The sequence below is a fragment of the Homarus americanus genome, unplaced genomic scaffold (genome assembly GCF_018991925.1).
Source record: "Homarus americanus isolate GMGI-L3 unplaced genomic scaffold, GMGI_Hamer_2.0 scaffold33468, whole genome shotgun sequence".
NCBI lineage: Eukaryota > Metazoa > Arthropoda > Malacostraca > Decapoda > Nephropidae > Homarus > Homarus americanus.
This window is the reverse complement of record NW_024714177.1, coordinates 8,453,779-8,473,551: the sequence shown is the minus strand read 5'-3', so window position 1 is coordinate 8,473,551 and position 19,773 is coordinate 8,453,779. Positions and strand designations below refer to the sequence as shown.

The 19,773-nt window shown below is 35.0% G+C and overlaps 1 protein-coding gene across 9 annotated transcripts in view; it reads left to right on the top strand.

The window, feature by feature from the left end:
• The window catches only part of LOC121877873 (cholinephosphotransferase 1-like), a 42,382-nt gene extending 29,508 nt beyond the window's left edge, over positions 1-12,874 (top strand). For 6 of the 9 annotated variants that reach the window (XM_042383842.1, XM_042383816.1, XM_042383825.1 and 3 more), the window contains 4 exons: positions 2,785-2,916; positions 6,571-6,729; positions 6,970-7,095; positions 11,504-12,874. In XM_042383842.1, coding sequence (XP_042239776.1) covers positions 2,785-2,916; positions 6,571-6,729; positions 6,970-7,095; positions 11,504-11,689 — 603 coding nt within the window. In that variant the 3' untranslated portion in view covers positions 11,690-12,874. The remainder of the gene's footprint in view (positions 1-2,784; positions 2,917-6,570; positions 6,730-6,969; positions 7,096-11,503) is intronic. The other 3 variants (XM_042383851.1, XM_042383873.1, XM_042383860.1) reach the window with 1 other exon arrangement.
• Positions 12,875-19,773: the final 6,899 nt, after the last annotated feature.

Here is a 19,773-nt window from a genome sequence, read left to right as displayed (position 1 = left end):
AGCGGAGGGAGGTAGGGATGCATGGCCAATCACAGTCCAATACGTCATATGACGTCAGTGATAATGCAACAGACATGCACTGCGCAACCTTACCGCGCGGCTTGGCCAGGCGGAGGCGTAGGAGGGAGGAGGCGGGAGCAGGCGGGTGGGGCGAATCTAAAAATAGCGTCGAGCCGGACACTCTGCGCATATATGGGTAGATGAACCGCGGAAAGTGAAAGTTCGGTTCTGGCGAGGCACCGCGTAAATGAGAAAACGCGGAAAGTGAAACCGCGTAAAGCGGGGTAATACTGTATATACGAATTTATAATTGGATGTCAAAATGAATACCTGATATATGTACATACCTTACAGGTATCCTTCAAGATACAAAAATTCATTTGTATGAATTTCCTAAATTGACACCATTGTTGTGTTACAAAAGCTTTCCCCAACTTATACAAATTTGGGTCCTGGCAAAAATTCAAATCGCACACCTTCAGGAGTCAGCTTGGGAGGCCACAATCCCCCAGCTGCTCTTCCTACCAGGCTAGGGTGGGAATTATGGCTATTTTTCAACTTATATTTCAGATATTTAACCAACTTTCTTCATATATATATTTTTTTTTTCATTTAGTTATATGCACACACACAATCCTACATACAGAATGTGCAAAAAAAGTAAAAGAAATAACATCATAAGGCCAAACACATGAAGGGAATAAACATTTCTTTGTGTGAGAGACCGGGGAGGGAGTGTTGCTGGTTGGTAGGGGCGGTCGGGTTGGTTGCTATGGCGACACTTGAGGGTAACCACGCTTGGAGCAGCTACAGTAGTGTCTATGCAAATGGCATCACTGGTGGCTATGTTAAGCCTTGATTTAACTTTTCTTAATAGCTTTAGCTTCATATTTTTATATAGATAGTATTTTATTAGTGTTTTTAATGTGTTAGGTAGTAAATTACAGTACTGTAGTTGTGTACTATTAATCCTTAGTTAGGTAGGGTTTATTTTTTTGTGAACTGATTTCATGTTTTTGGGGTATGATATTGGGGTATTTTTGTCATTGGGGAACCAAACTCTACTTTTTTCATGTTTTTTCTGTTCAAGATACGAAAAATACCCTTACAACATTTTTTTTTCTTTTAACTTAACCCATTCGTATCTCAAGGGATTCCTGTACAGTAATTGTGCTAGGCTGAAATGAATATTGAATGAAAAATAATAATTGAAATACAGTACCTGTATTAATCATACTCACCACATTTACTGAGTATGTAAACAAATATTTTCCATATTTACTCCCTTAATGGACTACAGTATAACGTAAGGAGGGAAAGCATTCATAAAACAAAGCTTTATGCTTTAGAGAGGCTATATGTTTAAATAAATGTTTATTGTTACAGTTTTTGCTAGTATTTATAAGAAAATTTTCATAAATTATGCTCTGAAGGTATATTTTTCAGCACCAATGAATAAAATATAAAACATTTCCATTTAGCAACTATTTTTCACTTAGGAACAAAGGTAAATTGACGAAATTGCTAACGTTTCCGAGCGATTATTCAATTAATAATTATTTTAGAGCAATAAACACCTTTCATATTGTTCTAAAAGTGAAACAACTTCTAAACAAGGGAATGAGCCATAGAAGTAAGTGTTATTGGCTTGTGTTGCTGTATCATCCTGGACTGGTTGCATACATCATCTTCATCTTTCAAGCATGGGATTGATATGTAGCTCTTTTACTGCCCATTTGGAAGCGTTTTGCCTTTAAAATTTATGAGGGATTAAAATGTTAGGTAGCGAGAAATTTGCTGCATGAATGGTGTCCAGCCCACGAGTCAGTGGTCAGTATTTTGCTCGGCTCCCGCCAAATTGCCAGATACCCTGTACTTCTATCTGAAAGAATCGTATTTACAACAGTGACATCACCTCCTAGGCTGATTGTACATATTGTAATTACTGTATTCACAATCTATCAACTAGTTGGAAAAATTAAAGCAGAATTTTAGAAATTTAAGCCTGTGTGTGGTTATGAATTTATATGCCCTGCAATGTTGAGTAATGACTTCTCTGAGCAAACAGCACATAGTTATCATTGGGTTAATCTGTAGGTTGCAAAATCCAAGATAATGCATAAATTATGTGTACTGTACAGTATATCTGTATGATTAGCTCAGAATATACAGTTAAAAATTACTTATCCACTTGTTGCACACACAGGTTCTTCTACACAGCATTATGAAGTGTATTGGATTAGTGATTGAACAAGATACAGTTAATGGGTTTGCATATAACTTTTGCTTTAGGAAATTTCATGTGATGACTGATAAGTGTTTAAAACCCCACACATGCACAGTACAAGCAACATATACTGTTATGAAGAACCCCAATGAGAGGTCTGCAAAAACTTATTTTGTCAGGTGCTCAAATTCCATGCATTTATATCACATGGGTTAGTAATGTTTTGTATTTTGGCTCTTGGCTCCAGCAAGTCTTGAGCCTTAGTCAGGTGTACTTTTCTTAATTTCATTTTTGTGTGTGTGTGTGTGTGTGTGAAGACATTGTGTCCTGCTGATGTTGGTGCAATTTATAAAGTTTACAGATGTCTTCAATCTGTGTAACAATTATCATATCTTTTGATTACTGTACTGTATTTTGAATTGTCTTGAAGTTTGTGATTTTCATCTTTTTTTTTTTTTTGCCTCATACTTTTTATGCAGTGTGTGGTTATCCTTCTCATCATTATGAGTGTTGAGGGCAGGTTTTGTTACTTTTGTATTTCTTGTATCTCCCTCCAGCTTCCATACTTTGACATTACGCTGCAGTACGTCATAGTGTACTCCATACTGGGGTTCCAACTTTTCTTGGGGTACTCATACATGCATACAATTCCATATTCTGGAGCTGGAAAAAATGGTTCAACTGTGGCAGTGAGTCTTAAGAATTAAGGGTGCAGTAATTAGCTCACGTATACTTAAAACATATTAAGTGCAATAGCATTGGTCTGACTGGTATGTACAGTACTGTACTGTACTGTATACAAAAAAAATTGTTTGTGACTTATGATAATGTACTGTAGATATGTAAAGCATCCTGTCTTGACATTAAAAAGCCATTAAAGCTATATTCAACATGGCTTCAACCTGATTCTACATATTAAGCTTTTATTAAATACAGTACCTGTATAAGTATGTTGTTAGATTATCTCAAAAAGTCATGTAGAATTTTTCAGCAGTTTTTTTAATATGTAGGTCTTTGTCCACAGCATTATGTATTTCAAACAAGCTGAGATTAATAATGACCAATGTTAAGCTTCTTGTATGTAGTTATGAAGACGTGATAGTATTTAATATGCAGCTACTGTTGTATGCTCAGTATGGCTAAGGCAGACACCTTCCACCGTGTTGGTTTAAGTAATTAACACATACAGTATAGATAAAAGTTGTAATTTACATTTTATTTATACTGCATCAACCTTCAACATCAGCTGTGTGGCTGGGCATATCAGAGAGAGATTGGGATGGGGTAGGTACAGTATATATATTGCTATGGTCTAAATGTTTGGGAACTTGTTAGGTGTTTTTTACAAGCCAGTGGGATACTGTATGCATTATTTATACTACTGTACTTATGGCTCATACTGGATACCAATCAATCATCTCAGTGTTTACTGCACTGGACTTGCAATCCACCATCATACCCACAGATGAAGTGATAATAGGTTGAAGTAATGGGTGTCTGCTGCTTGTTTGTTCATGAAGTGAATGGTATGAAATCCAAACAAGGGTGATTCACAATTATAAATTACACTAGAACAATAATTGCCATAAGGCAACATAACCGCTGAAATAATTAAAAACAAATATATAATAGATTCATTGTGGAGTTGCCACTTAACCCTCTCATGCATTTTGAAGCAAATCATGTCAAATCATTGGGTAACATTTTTGCATTAGTAACACTTCGGAAAAAAAAAGTTTCAAGATGATCGCTTCAAATCACATGTCATAGATGACTGCATGACCTCATGAGGGAACCTTTCAGAAAGTGCCAAAGAATAGATGGAGTTTTGCTGTCCACCAGTCTCCTCCCATCAGCCGTGCTGATAGTTCACATTTGTCCCATTAACTTTTCTCCCCTCCACCCCACTGTTGTATAAAAGTTCAAATCACCGCTGGAAAGCTCATAAAGCTCATACAATTACACTATTATAACTATGATAATACTGTACCTTGGTAAGTTTCTGAGAAAATATCCAAGATAAGATGTTGGGAACACAAATAATTTTTTTTTCTTTACGGTTTTTGGACTGAAAAAAGTTTTCTAGTCCTTTTATTTTTTGCCAAAACAATAATGAAGGTAGTGATATTTAAATTATGCGGAAAAAAATTGTGGGATGAATTAGCCACAGACTGCACCGAGTGGTCCTGTATGGCTTTTGTCGGGGTCACTGATACTTATAAACTTATTGCATGCATAAGAGGGTTAAACAATGCACTCTCTTAAAACCTGCAAAATCATTGGCATCATGTGAGAGCTGTAGCTGACACTTTAGAGTGTCAGTAAATGTTACAAAACTACCACCACCATTACAGATAGAAGAGTTAGTTTAAGGTCACCCCTTTCATCACAAAGTACCTGCAATAACTACGACGTTACTACATGAATTATTAATTTTTCTTTTGTTTACTTTAGCGAACAATATTTAATATTCAAGAAAGATGTGAGACTGGAAATGTTATTTTCACTACTATTATAATTATGATAATTATAATATTTTTAACTAATTCTACAGGCAGGGTACTGTTTAACCTCGTAAAAAGCAACTTTCACTTAATGATGTACTGTAGGTTGAAATGGAATTATTGACATTTCTCAGGGGTCTCCCTTCTTGCTCTTCCTGACACACCTGGTACATTGAATAGAACTGGCGAGTACAGTATATGGCATAGCTTTTAGCTCAACTTTAAGTTTACACCTCTTAAGAACCATCACCCCTCCACACACACAAAAGAAAAGTTTGATGTTGACAGGGCTATAGCAGTACAGTACAATAAACAAAGATAAACCTTTCATTGCATTATTATTTAGGTTATCATCCTTGTCCTGCAGAAGTAAGAGCTAAAATAGAGAAATTTTACTTTTGAATTAAAACACCCAAGGAATTTATTAGTTGTTGGAGAACCCCTCAAAATTACCAAAATATTTGTCCAGTATATTTTTGTTGGATTTTTTTCTTTCTTTAATTGATATGAATGGAACTGCCTGTGTTTTTCTTGCACTGCTATACCCTCCCATTACCTCACTTATTCCCTGGCATAGAATGTGGCAGGCATATAGGATTACCCCAGTACATCTGCATGTCTGTCTTTTCAATCCAGATACTTGAGAAAGGTTTTATAGGTTGAGTGAATTTAGTGTGCAGATTAATTTTCTCAAGATTTACTGAATTCATTAATCAGCATTTTCCTGATATTTTTATTGACCACAGTTGTAGTCCATGTTTGATTTTGAAATTTTGGCAAAGGCAAACATCACCTTTTGTAGTAATTCAAGGTTTTTGTTTACCTCTATCTGCCTTTTGCAAAAGTGGGAGAGAATGAAAGATATTAGCAGAATTAACTGAATATTTTTTAAGTACAGTACAGGGTACATGTTTAATTTTTTAAGTGGCACAGTACAGTTTAACATGACCAATACAGATGTGTGTTTACATATACTGTAGATAACTGTCACATTCAGTTTACTGAGCATTATATTTGTCTTTCTGTCTTGTAATACTGTCTGTAAATAAGTTAGGTCTTATATATTAATTTGAATAAAAAAAATTCTCGGGCAGTAACTACTGGTTAGCATTGTTTGTCTTGTGCATGACAGTTTGCTTGCATGTAGTGTAACATGAGTGTTTTGTATAATGTTGTGCTTTATGTGCTTTCTGCTTGGTAATATCTTTAGTTCTGTATGATAATTTTTCATATGACTGTGCCTATTTTTCCCTTTGTCAAGTGTGTGTGTAGATGTTGTACCTGAGACTTGTGTGTTGAGTTAATAAATGCAGAAGCAATGACTATTTGAAGAAATTTTACTTATAATTTGTAACTCCAGCATGGCCAAAAAATTCCAAATGGAAGGATGTGTGTGGTGAGTTAGGTATATGTGGGAGAGCTTTGTTAGTAGTGTAGCTTGTAAAGTATGTGAAAGTTTGTCCCAACAGATGCCAACTAATTGTACTCTGTCACATAATATTATCCAAGACATCATTTAATTTTACTGTTCATTGCATGAGTACTTAATTTTAAATAGTTTTAATATCAGTACCATATACCAAGTGAAATTTTAAGTCTTTTGAATTTTAAAAACACTTACTATTCTGTTTTTCCACTCAAACTCTCCACTATAATGTTGTGTCACTACTGCTGCTAAAACAACAATTAATACTAATCCTACTCACCTTAACATTTATATTTTTTCTCATCTTATAAAATAACAATGAATCATGCTGAAAGGTCAAGTAGAAATTTTATTTAAACTTATGTTTGTAATGTTATTGCGACCAGTTTTATTAATTTGCAATCTCTCATCAGGGTACAAGTGTGTTATCACCAGTTGTACCGCTGATTTTTATCCTGGCTCCTGCAATTCTGATAGCCTGGAAAAGCCCAGATGGACTCTATCTACAAAACCCAACTATATATCTCCTTACTTTTGGCTGTGTATCTGCACGTATTACCAATAGACTAGTTGTAAGTATATGGCTAAGTAAAGCCAATTTGTTTTCATTAAGTACTTTATCTGACCACTCAATGGTAGTGCTTCATTCAGTGAGAGAATACTTGATAGAAGTAGGTCAAATGTATCATGAGTGCACATCACTGCTTATAATATGTCGGTTTAATATCATTTCTGTCCTAGAGCTAGTGGGCCATAAGAAGTACAAAGAGGACCTTGCATGTTGGTGTTAATAGTTGTTATATCTCACACAGGTTGCTCATATGACAAAAAGTGAAATGGCATACAGCGATGCTTCACTGCTGGGCCCTGGGTCCCTCTTCCTCAACCAGTACTTTAATTGTCCAATTCCAGAACAAATTCTACTATATATTGTTTGTGTAAGTACCAGCTTGACTTCCTGTTGCCAATATATTATGATGGTAAGCAGTTGTTGTTGCTGGTCACTGTGGCAGGTGCAGGGTGCCTGGAACCAAGAACAAATAGACTTTCTCATCTTGAAAATGACTCAAGTTAGATTTTTTGTCTTTGATTAATTCTTTCATCATCATGCCTTTGAGTCAGTGATTCTACATTATCAGGGATGTATCACATATTTTGTGTGTACCTGATGTGAAAATATAAAAAAACATGACTTCAATGGGCCACTAAAGAAATTATCACTGTAGATTGTAACATTGAAAAATTACCTTTTCAAATATTTTAGAATGGTAGTTTGATTTATTACATTGCAAATGTAGCCAATAACTTCTTCAGGGTTTATAAGCAAGATGTACAGTCCCCCCAAAAGTACAGTACTTATCGTTAGCCATGGGGACGATTTGATTCAAGGCTTTCTGAGTAATGTTACTCCACTTGTTTCTGAACGGTTGGTAGTTCTACATCTGTGACCTTTGAGCATGAAAGAGGATACAGTATGTTTTTGAATGATACATACAGTACATTAATGTAGCTTAATGGATTTCTTGTCTTACTGAAGTATCTAGTATGTGATTCAAGGACGACTCCATCCTCCAATCCTTCCCCCATCTCCAGCTGATATGGCGAGCAGGTATACCAACTGGTGATGATACACTGGGGATCATATCAAAGTATTTCATCTCGCAATTTAAATTGTAGCAACAGAAAATCTAATGATACTTTTTGGGGGGATGACTTCATGTTAGCCCTTTACATGAACTTTATATATCAGTATTACCATATTAGAACACTTCTGTAGTTGGATTCAGAGAGGATTGGCAGAGAATGATGGCTTTCTCAATGTTGCTCTTGACTCTAGCTACACTGTGGAGGTGTAAAATTACCTTTATTTTAATTTTGTCTTGTGAGATAATATGGATAATGTCATAAAATTTTACTAACAGTAAACTCTTGATAACTCAGCATTCAATATCTCAGAATTTCACATAATTTGGCACGAATATGGTCTCGGAATTTATTATAAAATAACTCGGGAAAATCTCGGCGTGCTGCACTCCATACTTGGTCTGGTGTTTGTTATTGATGTGGTCGGGTGTGTGCTGGCTCACTCTACCCAGTACATGGACATGGGAAGGGAGGGTGCTACAAGCACTCCAATATTTTGGGTATAAAGTACTATACATTGCACTGCAGAGTATCTATGGCACCAGAATTAATGTTCAGCCCTCCCTGGTAAAATTTGGTTCCTGCAGTACTAACCCAAGAACACCCAACAACCTCCCCCATTCATGACAGGCCAGCCACTTTATGCATATCGTCTCCATTATTGCGGTAAATCCAATTTCGTAGATTTTATTTAATATACAGTGCATTTCATTTAATCTGAATTCCAATTACAGTGATATCCCTGTTAGGCGGAACAATTGGTGCAGAGCACTTCTGGGAATGAGAGATTTCCTGGTAATGAGATGACTCTCTCAAAGCCGGAAAAAAATCCCTCCTCCCCGGAATTTCCGGGTACAGTAGGGTCGGGATATATCGCGAGATAGGGTCCAAGGAAGTTCGCTGTACACTAAATCATGATATATAATTACATGTAATCAATGGGGAAAATAGGGTTAGGTTCTGGAGGCCAATAAAAGTGACTAAACTTGACATAAAATGGCACAGTCTTAAAGTTAGCAGAATATAAATTACATTGCTGGAATCCTTGCAAGACAGCTATTTGAATATAGACATCATATATTTTGCACAAGAAATAAAAATTTTAGTCATTTGTGATAAAATATAGTAATTATACTAAAATTTTTGTCTATTGCAAACTATAGCATGTTTTATTCCAATTAATCACTATCTTACAAGAATTCCTGCAATGTTAATTATATATTTTCTTAAGTCAATTCATTGACATTTTATAAGAGAAAAACATAAACTTCCCCTATAGAGGACAGATACATGAATACCACTAGGTAACTATTGTCTGGCTCTGGCCCGGCTGTCATAATAAATCAACCCTCCTCTGACTTATGGTCAGAGTGACTGTGGTTTTTAGGCTTAAAGTTTTGATCTTATAAAATGTCACAGACTAAAGATAGCAGAATATAATCTGCATTGCTGGAATCCTTGCAAGACAGCAGATAATTTGAATAATAAATGTCTTATATTTTGCACAAGAGATAAAAATTCCTCACCTGTATCACATTACAGTAGTGATTTAAGAGTTCTAGTGTACAGTATATGTACATATATACTGTATACAGTGATTTAAGGGCGATTTAGGAGTGCTTCTGGCTTTACACGAGGTCCAACGAACGTAACCCTTGCACAAGTTGCGAGTCTACTGTACAGGCAGTCCCCGACTTACGACGGGGTTAGGGACCCAAATCCAGGTCGTAAGTCGAAAATGCAAAAATAATACATAGAAAATCTAAAATGGGGGTCTCTTTTTCTTCTCAACACCACAAAACTCTCACTTTTAAGCTTGCCAGCCATTTTAAAGTGAATTAAAAACAAAAATTTTGTCAGTACACAGCGCAATCACTGACGTTGGGACTCCAGAATACGTAATTTGAAAACAATTTTGGTACTACTGCGGCGGTCATATGTCCTGGTGGTCGTAATTAAAGGAGTACCTGTATATTGGAAAATGCTTATAGTTTTGGTAGTAGTGATAAATTTGAAATATTCCCTGCACGATTTCCCTCTTAAAGTGAAAAAAATTATCGCTATATATCGGAAAATGTTGATAATTTTGGTAGCCTTGATATAAAAATTTTTTTATATAAAGTCGCTATAGTATATCCCAATCCTACTGTAACGGAAAAAATTTCTCGGAAGTTCCAGAAATTGCCCATTACATCATCTCTCGAACCCGGAAAAATATCCCTCATCCTTTGAATTTTCCAGGTAATGGAAAAATTTTCTTGGAAGTTCCAGAAATTAATTGCCCATCACATCATCTCTTGAATCCGAAAAAATATCTTTCATCCCCGGGTAATGGAAAGATTTTATCAGAATTTCCAGAAAATGTGCCTGATTTTCATATCTCAAACCCAGAAAAAAACTCCCTCATCCCTGGAATTTTCCTGGTATCGGGGAAATTTTCTTAGAATTTTCCGGAAAATGTGCCTCTCGGAAAATTGTTCCCAAAGGCGAAAATTCTGGTTTTGGGAATGATTTTCCAAAAAAAATTCAATTCCGGCTATCGGAGAGTTCCGGGTTTGAGGGATTTCGGCTAACGGAAACATTACTGTACTGAATCTGAATCTTCCAGGTATCCCAACTTTGTCCCCTTTGGTAAAAATTCTATTTAAGTCCAACAATCCAAAAGCAACTGAAGTCATTTATTCATGTATGACACCTGTAGCGCTATAACCACTTCTTAAACAAAAATTGCAGATAAACAATTAAATTGATACATACATATCATATCATAAAATACAATAGCACAAAAAATAACTACTTTCACACTCAAACCATCATCAAAGTGATGCCACAGTTCAGCCATGTAGTCAACCAGCTGACTGAGTCGTGTGTGTGTATGTGTGTGCCCTGATGTCACATTGGAGGGAGGGATGCGGGTGAGTCAGCCGTGCATTACAGCTCACTGAGTGGCCTTCACATACGTTCACCTCACACACACACACACACACTGTGTTCTTCATTTTCTTATTTTATAGTTTTATATTATATTTTCTTTATTTCTAAGCTACATTAGAGTATTATAACATTTACTCTTTTGCTCTGTAATAAAGCAAACAGTTTTACTAGAGTGGATTATAATATCCTTAGTGATATAAGTTACGTGTTTATTTATGTACTCAAACTTGAATTATACTTAGAGAAAACAATTATTTTTGTTAATTTATTCTTTATTTTGTATAAGTGACCAAATTACAGTACTAGTATACATAAGTGCCACACTGTTTACCATTTATGTAGCATTGCTTCCCCATCACCTGCATCACCTACCATTCCCCTGCATTCCCCTGAGTTACCTACAATGCCTCTGTGTCACCTACCATGCCTCTTGCCTATTATAATGCTTCATTCTTGACCTTCAGTGCTGGTAAGTGTTACTTATAAAATTAATAATTACATGTACCCTGTGTACGTATATGGGTCGATAATATTTTATTGTTGTATTTTTGTACGTGCCAAGTTATCAAGGTTTTACTGTACAAGTACTTGAGGAAAAAGATCATTAGCATTGACACATGGCACACTACAGTACTGTATTTGTCCAGTAAGTTTTCTTACACTGCCTTGCTATAAGTGCTGGAGCATTACTGTACTGCACTTGGCAGATAGATAGATAGATAGAACTGTAAATATCACCATATATTTAATTAACTCTCTTTTTTCCAGGTATATGTCATTTATGACCTCATCAAGTATTGCCGGGAAGTTTGTTTGGAAATCTGTAATCACTTAAATATAATGTTGTTTACTATTGTTCCCAAGTGTCCAACAGGAACAAAAGCATCAGTTGAGAAAAATGGCAGCTCTTCAAAGTATATGACACGCAGCAAGAGTAAGGTGAAAAACAATTAAAACAATATAATAGTAAATATACAAGTAAATCTATAAGTAGTTTAAGACTATAGGAACTGTTATACTGTATAGGACAATTATTGTTTGTATTTTTATCATATGTTTTATGTTGGTTAGTGTTCTGTTTATGTCCTCCAACCTTTTGAATGTTGTTATCATGTGTAGAAGTAGGTGTTTGTGTACCATGAACTAACATGGACACCATGTATTTGGGGCACTCTTAAGTTATTATTATCCAACCAGACAACAAAATCTTTATAGACTTGTTATGGTAATTCACTTTCAGTAACATCGAGAGAAAAATGTTGTTTTAGCACTATTTGATATGCCATTTGATTTTTTAAGCAGCACTGGTGACTGAATATAAGTAATCATTCCTCATTATATGACTTGTTTCTGTCAAAACAAATTTGTTTGTAGGTGACCTTGTATTATAAAGGATATTGTTTTTGAAGTTTGTGTAAAATCTTTCCCTGTTTTGTTTATCATATAGAAGTAATTTCTTTAGAATTTCTATGAAGGAGTATTAATCAAGAACTAAGGGTATTTTGCAATTTTTTTATTTTTTATTTTTTTTGAGGACATTGCAGGGTATGGAATTTTGGATGCTAGGTGGTCATAGACTATTTATCAGATTGAAACTTTGTTAAATGACTCTTTATATTTGTATATCCTTAATACTATTTCCCACTGACAAAATAACAAACTTGCAACGTATTTCAAAATACGATGTGCTATGCAAAGCTGTGCTATGTCCATTTCACCTTTTTACTGAAGCAAAATATTTTCATGATTTGTGGAGGAATGCACTTTTGCCTATATTGTATTGAATATCTCACTTTACTGTACCAGGGTGTGTACAGGTGTGGTGGCTTGGGAGTTGTTAATTTTGGCAAGTAACTTTCCTGTGACCTGATCTCTTGAACAGAATTTACACCATTGCTAACCTTCATAACATAATGTATGGTTGATGTAAACATGAGTCGAGAAAATAAATTTACCACCTTTTTCTGTGCCTTTAGGGTTATTCTTTGTGGGTTGATGGAGGAGAATGTAAAACTGTGGTGGAAGCAAAGATGGAATTACCTCTCATTTTTCTCCACCTTATTCTTAGGGTATGTATATTTAGGAAAACTCATGGATAATACATAGATTATTCTGAAAACAAATTATGAGGCAAAACTATGTAACCGTATTTTATTCATCCTTGACATGACAACTTGTATGATCTGTATGTTTTCTAACAAAATAACAATGTCAGTAAAGAATTTACAAGGATTGAACAGTGGTGTGTTTTAAAGTATTAAGTGAAATCCTGTTCTGTTTGGCTTGCTTTTCTGATGCAATTTTAGCCAAATGAGAGGGTCACAAGGAAAGTGCAGGAATATTTTTTTATTGCAAAACATTGTAATTACAGTACTGTATAGTAGTACAAGCAGGAATAAAGAGCCATATTGGAAAAACTGGTTGATAAAATGTGTAGTACAAGTAGTCAGGAATGAAAGTTATTGGTACCCAAAGTGTGTACATGAATCATTTACATCTCTGGTGGAATTATTCTGTATTTATGCAGGTTTATTGTGTTCATCCTATGCACTGTGCAGTCATCCCTCGGTTAACGAACGCCTTGGTTAACGAATTACCTTCCATAAGAATCTTCAATTCGGTTAATGAAATTCTTACGTAAACATGTCAACATGTTTTGGCTTGCTCACCAGCTGGAAGATTAGTCCACCAATACAGTAATCGGTTCTAGGGCTTATATTCGTTTCCATTGGAGTAAATATCAAGAAGGTTGTGTTATTCAATATTTTTCCAAGTTTTATATTCAAATTATTAGTCGTTTTAACACTTATTTAACATAATTGCAGTACAGGGAACTAGTTTTTGGTGCGCCCATCAGCCACTTGACTCACCCACCAAGGTGTCAGTTTGTGTCTCTGTTCAGTGGAGGAAACATCTTGCTTATGGGTCTCGTGAACACAGTATTTTTAGAATTTTACAGTACAATTATTGGTCATTCTGAAATTTATTTAACATATTGACAGTATATAGTGCAGTGTTGATTTAAAGAAAATAATCTTGAATTACACCTAGTGAACTTAAATTTTTTGTAGTGAAATGACGGCATCAAGCATGGGGTGATTTCTCTTCTATCCCCACTTCCTTCTCTTCTCCCTTCTCCTCCACCCCCACTTCTAATTCCCATCATCATCATCAACCAGGAGCCTTCTACAGTACATACACACCTCAAAGTAAGTGTACTTTACTGCATTTTTTTTTTTCTTTGTATGTACTTTTCGGTGAGCTGGAACCAATTACCCAATATTCCATTGAAACAATGGATTTGGTTAACGAAATTTTCGGTTTACGAACAACCTTCTGGAACAAATTGTGTTCGTTAACTGAGGGACCACTGTACTCGGTTACACCAGTTGAAAATTTTTTTGAAATAGAAATATTGGCAACCATTTTGTGCATGCATGTTTGTGCGAAATTTTTTTAATAATATTTCAAGGCAAATTTTCTCACATTTCTGTTCATAAAGTACTGTGTTCCTGTCCAGAATAATTCTGCTCATCAACAGAGGACAGAGGTGCCATAAAGCATGAAGGCTGTTGCTGGTATTGCCCTGACTGTGTAGTCAAGGATCTCTTTCCCAACTTGTTCTAGTTTGACAACTAGCAAGGCTCCAGCTTCATCTATTTTCGTCCCTAGGAAACTCATTCCCCTATGGTTTGCAATCGCCTCATTCACCTTGACTACACAGTCAGGACAATACCAGCAACAGCCTTTATGCTTTACGGCAGTTTGCAACATCCTAAACGCTGTAAGGGTCAGGCCTGTATCCTCCATATCCGATGTCCCCCTGCAGTAATCACATATCATACTCATGATTGTTGTTGTTGGGGAGGGGTGCAGACTGTGTATAGATCTACCTATTTAAAAATAAAGAGAAAAAAAAGAACAGTACTTAGCTGCCCTCTGCTCTGGCTTTAAACTTGCCCTGTTGCCTTTAAGAGTTATCTTCTGTTTCCTTTTCAGTTCACTTCGGCGTTTGTCGGTATTTATGTGCTATCTCTGTGTACACTGCAGTTTGCTATGAGTAACAGATTTTATACACCCACTCAGTCCTTTAGAAACACAGAAAATAAAATAAAACTTTCTTTGGGGCGGTAATAGAATGCCTTTAAGGATAGCCAAGCTTGTTGATTTTATATATATATGTATATATATATATGTATATATATATATATATATATATATATATATATATATATATATATATATATATATATATATATATATATATATATATATATATATATCATGTAGATCCACAATGGAAACGTGGATAAGATAAATCTTGATAAAATCACACGGGAAAAGGGAAACAATGGAGCACCTTAGCTTTCGTCTTTATTCAAGACATCTTCAGAGGCAACTGAAGATGTCTTGAATAAAGACGAAAGCTAAGGTGCTCCGTTGTTTCCCTTTTCCCGTGTGATTTTATCAAGATTTATCTTATCCACGTTTTCATTGTGGATCTACATGCCTATGACTGTGACCGGGGAACGCTAACAGCTGGACCACCAGGATACTAAAAGCAGTCCTAGACTTTGTTATATTTCACACAAAGCCTGTTCAACGAGCTTATGGCGCCGTGAACCTCTAATGGGGACCACCCGTATCACGTAGGTGGTCAGAGTAACGTTTTACCAAATCCGGCTTCGAAATATAACAAAGTCTAGGGCTGCTTTTAGTATCCTGGTGGTCCAGCGGTTAGCATTCCCTGGTCACAGTAATAATCAAATAACACTTTAATGACATATTCTATTTTATAATTACAAATTAATGCAATAATCTAATGAAAGATACATTCACAAAAACTAGTGAAATTATTAAATATAATTGTTTTATGGGATGAAATATAATAGTTACCCCTTCTTAGACTTCTGTCATGAAATAAAATAGTTATCCCTCCTTAGAGTTCTGTCATGAAATATAATAGTTACCCCTTCTTAGTTTTCTGTGAAGAAATATAATAGTTACCCCTTAAACCTCCTTCTTCCTCTCATCAAAAATCTAATCCTTCTTATTCTTCTTCCTCTCATCAAAACACAAGGGAAAGATCGAAAGATAGAGGGAAGAAACAAAATTCGAAGTGGTCATTTTTTTTCGGCCCTCTCCCCAACCCTACCCCCTGAAGCCTAGTTTACTTATATTACTTTAGGATGCCACCATTTGGGCGAGTTACACGAATTTATGTAATTATATCATTAATTACAGTAATAATCAAATAACACTTTAATGCCTTATTCTATTTTCTAATTACAAGTTAATGCAATGATCTTATAAAAGATACTTTCACAAAAACTAGTGAAATCATTAAATATACTTCTTTTATGGAATGAAATATAATAGTTACCCCTTCTTAGAGGTCTGTCATAAAATATAATAGTTACCCCGTCTTAGAGGTCTGTCATGAAATATAATAGTTACCCCTTCTTGGTTTTCTGTGATGAAATATAATAGTTACCCCTTAAACCTTCTTCTTCTTCTTCCTCTCATCAAAAGACTAATCCTTCTTATTCTTCTTCTTCCTCTCATCAAAACACAAGGGAAAGATCGAAAGCTAGAGGGAAGAAACAAAATTCGAAGTGGTCATTTTTTTTCGCCCCCTTTCCCCAACCCTGCCCCCTGAAGCCTAGATTACTTTATGATGCCACCATTTGGGCGAGTTACACGAATTTATGTAATTATATCATTAATTACAGTAATAATAAAATAACACGTTAATGCCTCATTCTATTTTATAATTACAAGTTAATGCAATGATCTTATAAAAGATACTTTCACAAAAACTAGTGAAATCATTAAATATACTTCTTTTATGGGATGAAATATAATAGTTACCCCTTTTTAGAGGTCTGTCATGAAATATAATAGTTACCCTGTCTTAGAGGTCTGTCATGAAATATAATAGTTACCCCTTCTTTGTTTTCTGTGATGAAATATAATAGTTACCCCGTCTTAGAGGTCTGTCATGAAATATAATAGTTACCCCTTCTTTGTTTTCTGTGATGAAATATAATAGTTACCCCTTAAACCTTCTTCTTCTTCCTCTCATCAAAACACTAATCCTTCTTATTCTTCTTCTTTCTTCTTCTTCCTCTCATCAAAACACAAGGGAAAGATCGAAAGCTAGAGGGAAGAAACAAAATTCGAAGTGGTCATTTTAAGATCGAAAGCTAGATGGAAGAAACAAAATTCGAAGTGGTCATTTTTTTTCGGCCCTGTCCCCAACCCTGCCCGATGATGATGATTATACGGAGAGAAGAGAGCAGTGGCTCTGAGAGTGGTCATTTTTTTTTTCTCCCTGTCCCCAACCCTGCCCCCTGAAGCCTAGCTTACTTATATTACTTTAGGATGCCACCATTTTGGCGAGCTACATGAATTTTTGTAATTATATCATTAATTACAGTAATAATCAAATAACACTTTAATGCCATATTCTATTTTATATTTACAAATTAATGCAATGTTCTTATAAAAGATACGTTCACAGAAACTAGTGAAATTATTAAATATAATTCTTTTATGGGATAAAATATAATAGTTACCCCCCCCCCTTTGAGTTCTGTCATAAAATATAATAGTTACCCCTTCTTAGTTTTCTATGATGAAATATAATAGTTACCCCTTAATTGTTTCTGTGATGAAATATAATAGTTACCCCTTAAACCTTCTTCTTCTTCCTCTCATCAAAACACTAATCCTTCTTATTCTTCTTCTTCTTCCTCTCATCAAACACAAGGGAAAGATCGAAAGCTAGAGGGATGAAACAAAATTCGAAGTGGTCATTTTAAGATCGAAAGCTAGATGGAAGAAACAAATTTCGAAGTGGTCATTTTTTTCGCCCCTGTCCCCAACCCTTCCCCCTGAAGCCTAGTTTACTTATATTACTTTAGGATGCCACCATTTGGGCGAGTTACACGAATTTATGTAATTATATAATTAATTACAGTATTAATCAAATAACACTTTAATGCCATATTCTATTTTATAATTACAAGTTAATGCAATGATCTTATAAAAGATACTTTCACAAAAACTAGTGAAATCATTAAATATACTTCTTTTATGGGATGAAATATAATAGTTACCCCTTCTTAGAGGTCTCATGAAATATAATAGTTACCCCGTCTTTGAGGTCTGTCATGAAATATAATAGTTACCCCTTAATTGTTTTCTGTGATGAAATATAATAGTTACCCCTTAAACCTTCTTCTTCTTCCTCTCATCAAAACACTAATCCTTCTTATTCTTCTTCTTCTTCCTCTCATCAAACACAAGGGAAAGATCGAAAGCTAGGTGGATGAAACAAAATTCGAAGTGGTCATTTTAAGATCGAAAGCTAGATGGAAGAAACAAATTTCGAAGTGGTCATTTTTTTTCTCCCCTGTCCCCAACCCTGCCCCCTGAAGCCTAGTTTACTTATATTACTTTAGGATGCCACCATTTGGGCGAGTTACACGAATTTATGTAATTATATAATTAATTACAGTATTAATCAAATAACACTTTAATGCCATATTCGGCCGGCACTACAAGTTAATGCAATGATCTTATAAAAGATATTTTCACAAAAACTAGAGATATCATTGAATATAATTGTTTTATGGGATTAAATATAATAGTTACCCCTTCTTAGAGTTCGGTCACGAAATATAATAGTTACCCCTTCATAGTTTTATGCGATGGAATATAATAGTTACCCCTTCTTAGTTTTCTGTGATGATATATAATAGTTACCCCTTAAACCTTCTTCTTCTTCCTCTCATCAAAACACTAATCCTTCTTATTCTTCTTCTTCTTCCTCTCATCAAAACACAAGGGAAAGATCGTAAAGTTAGAGGGAAGAAACAAAATTCGAAGTGGTCATTTTAAGATCGAAAGCTAGATGGAAGAAACAAAATTCGAAGGGGTCATTTTTTTTCGCCCCTGTCCCCAACCCTGCCCCCTGAAGCCTAGTTTACTTATATTACTTTAGGATGCCACCTTTTTGGCGAGTTGCACGAATGTATGTAATTGCTTAATTAATTACATGAATAATCAATAAGGCTTTTAATAGCATACTCTGTTTCATATTTACTAATTAATGCAATGATCTTATAAAAGATATTTTCACAAAAACTAGAGATATCATTGAATATAATTGTTTTATGGGATTAAATATAATAGTTACCCCTTCTTAGAGTTCGGTCACGAAATATAATAGTTACCCCTTCATAGTTTTATGCGATGGAATATAATAGTTACCCCTTCTTAGTTTTCTGTGATGATATATAATAGTTACCCCTTAAACCTTCTTCTTCTTCCTCTCATCAAAACACTAATCCTTCTTATTCTTCTTCTTCTTCCTCTCATCAAAACACAAGGGAAAGATCGTAAAGTTAGAGGGAAGAAACAAAATTCGAAGTGGTCATTTTAAGATCGAAAGCTAGATGGAAGAAACAAAATTTGAAGTGGTCATTTTTTTTCGCCCCTGTCCCCAACCCTTCCCCCTGAAGCCTAGTTTACTTATATTACTTTAGGATGCCACCTTTTTGGCGAGTTGCACGAATGTATGTAATTGCTTAATTAATTACATGAATAATCAATAAGGCTTTTAATAGCATACTCTGTTTCATATTTACTAATTAATGCAATGATCTTATAAAAGATATTTTCACAAAAACTAGAGATATCATTGAATATAATTGTTTTATGGGATTAAATATAATAGTTACCCCTTAGAGTTCGGTCACGAAATATAATAGTTACCCCTTCTTAGTTTTATGCGATGGAATATAATAGTTACCCCTTCTTAGTTTTCTGTGATGATATATAATAGTTACCCCTTAAACCTTCTTCTTCTTCCTCTCATCAAAACACTAATCCTTCTTATTCTTCTTCTTCCTCTCATCAAAACACAAGGGAAAGATCGAAAGCTAGAGGGAAGAATCAAAATTCGAAGTGGTCATTTTAAAATCGAAAGCTAGATGGAAGAAACAAAATTTGAAGTGGTCATTTTTTTTCGC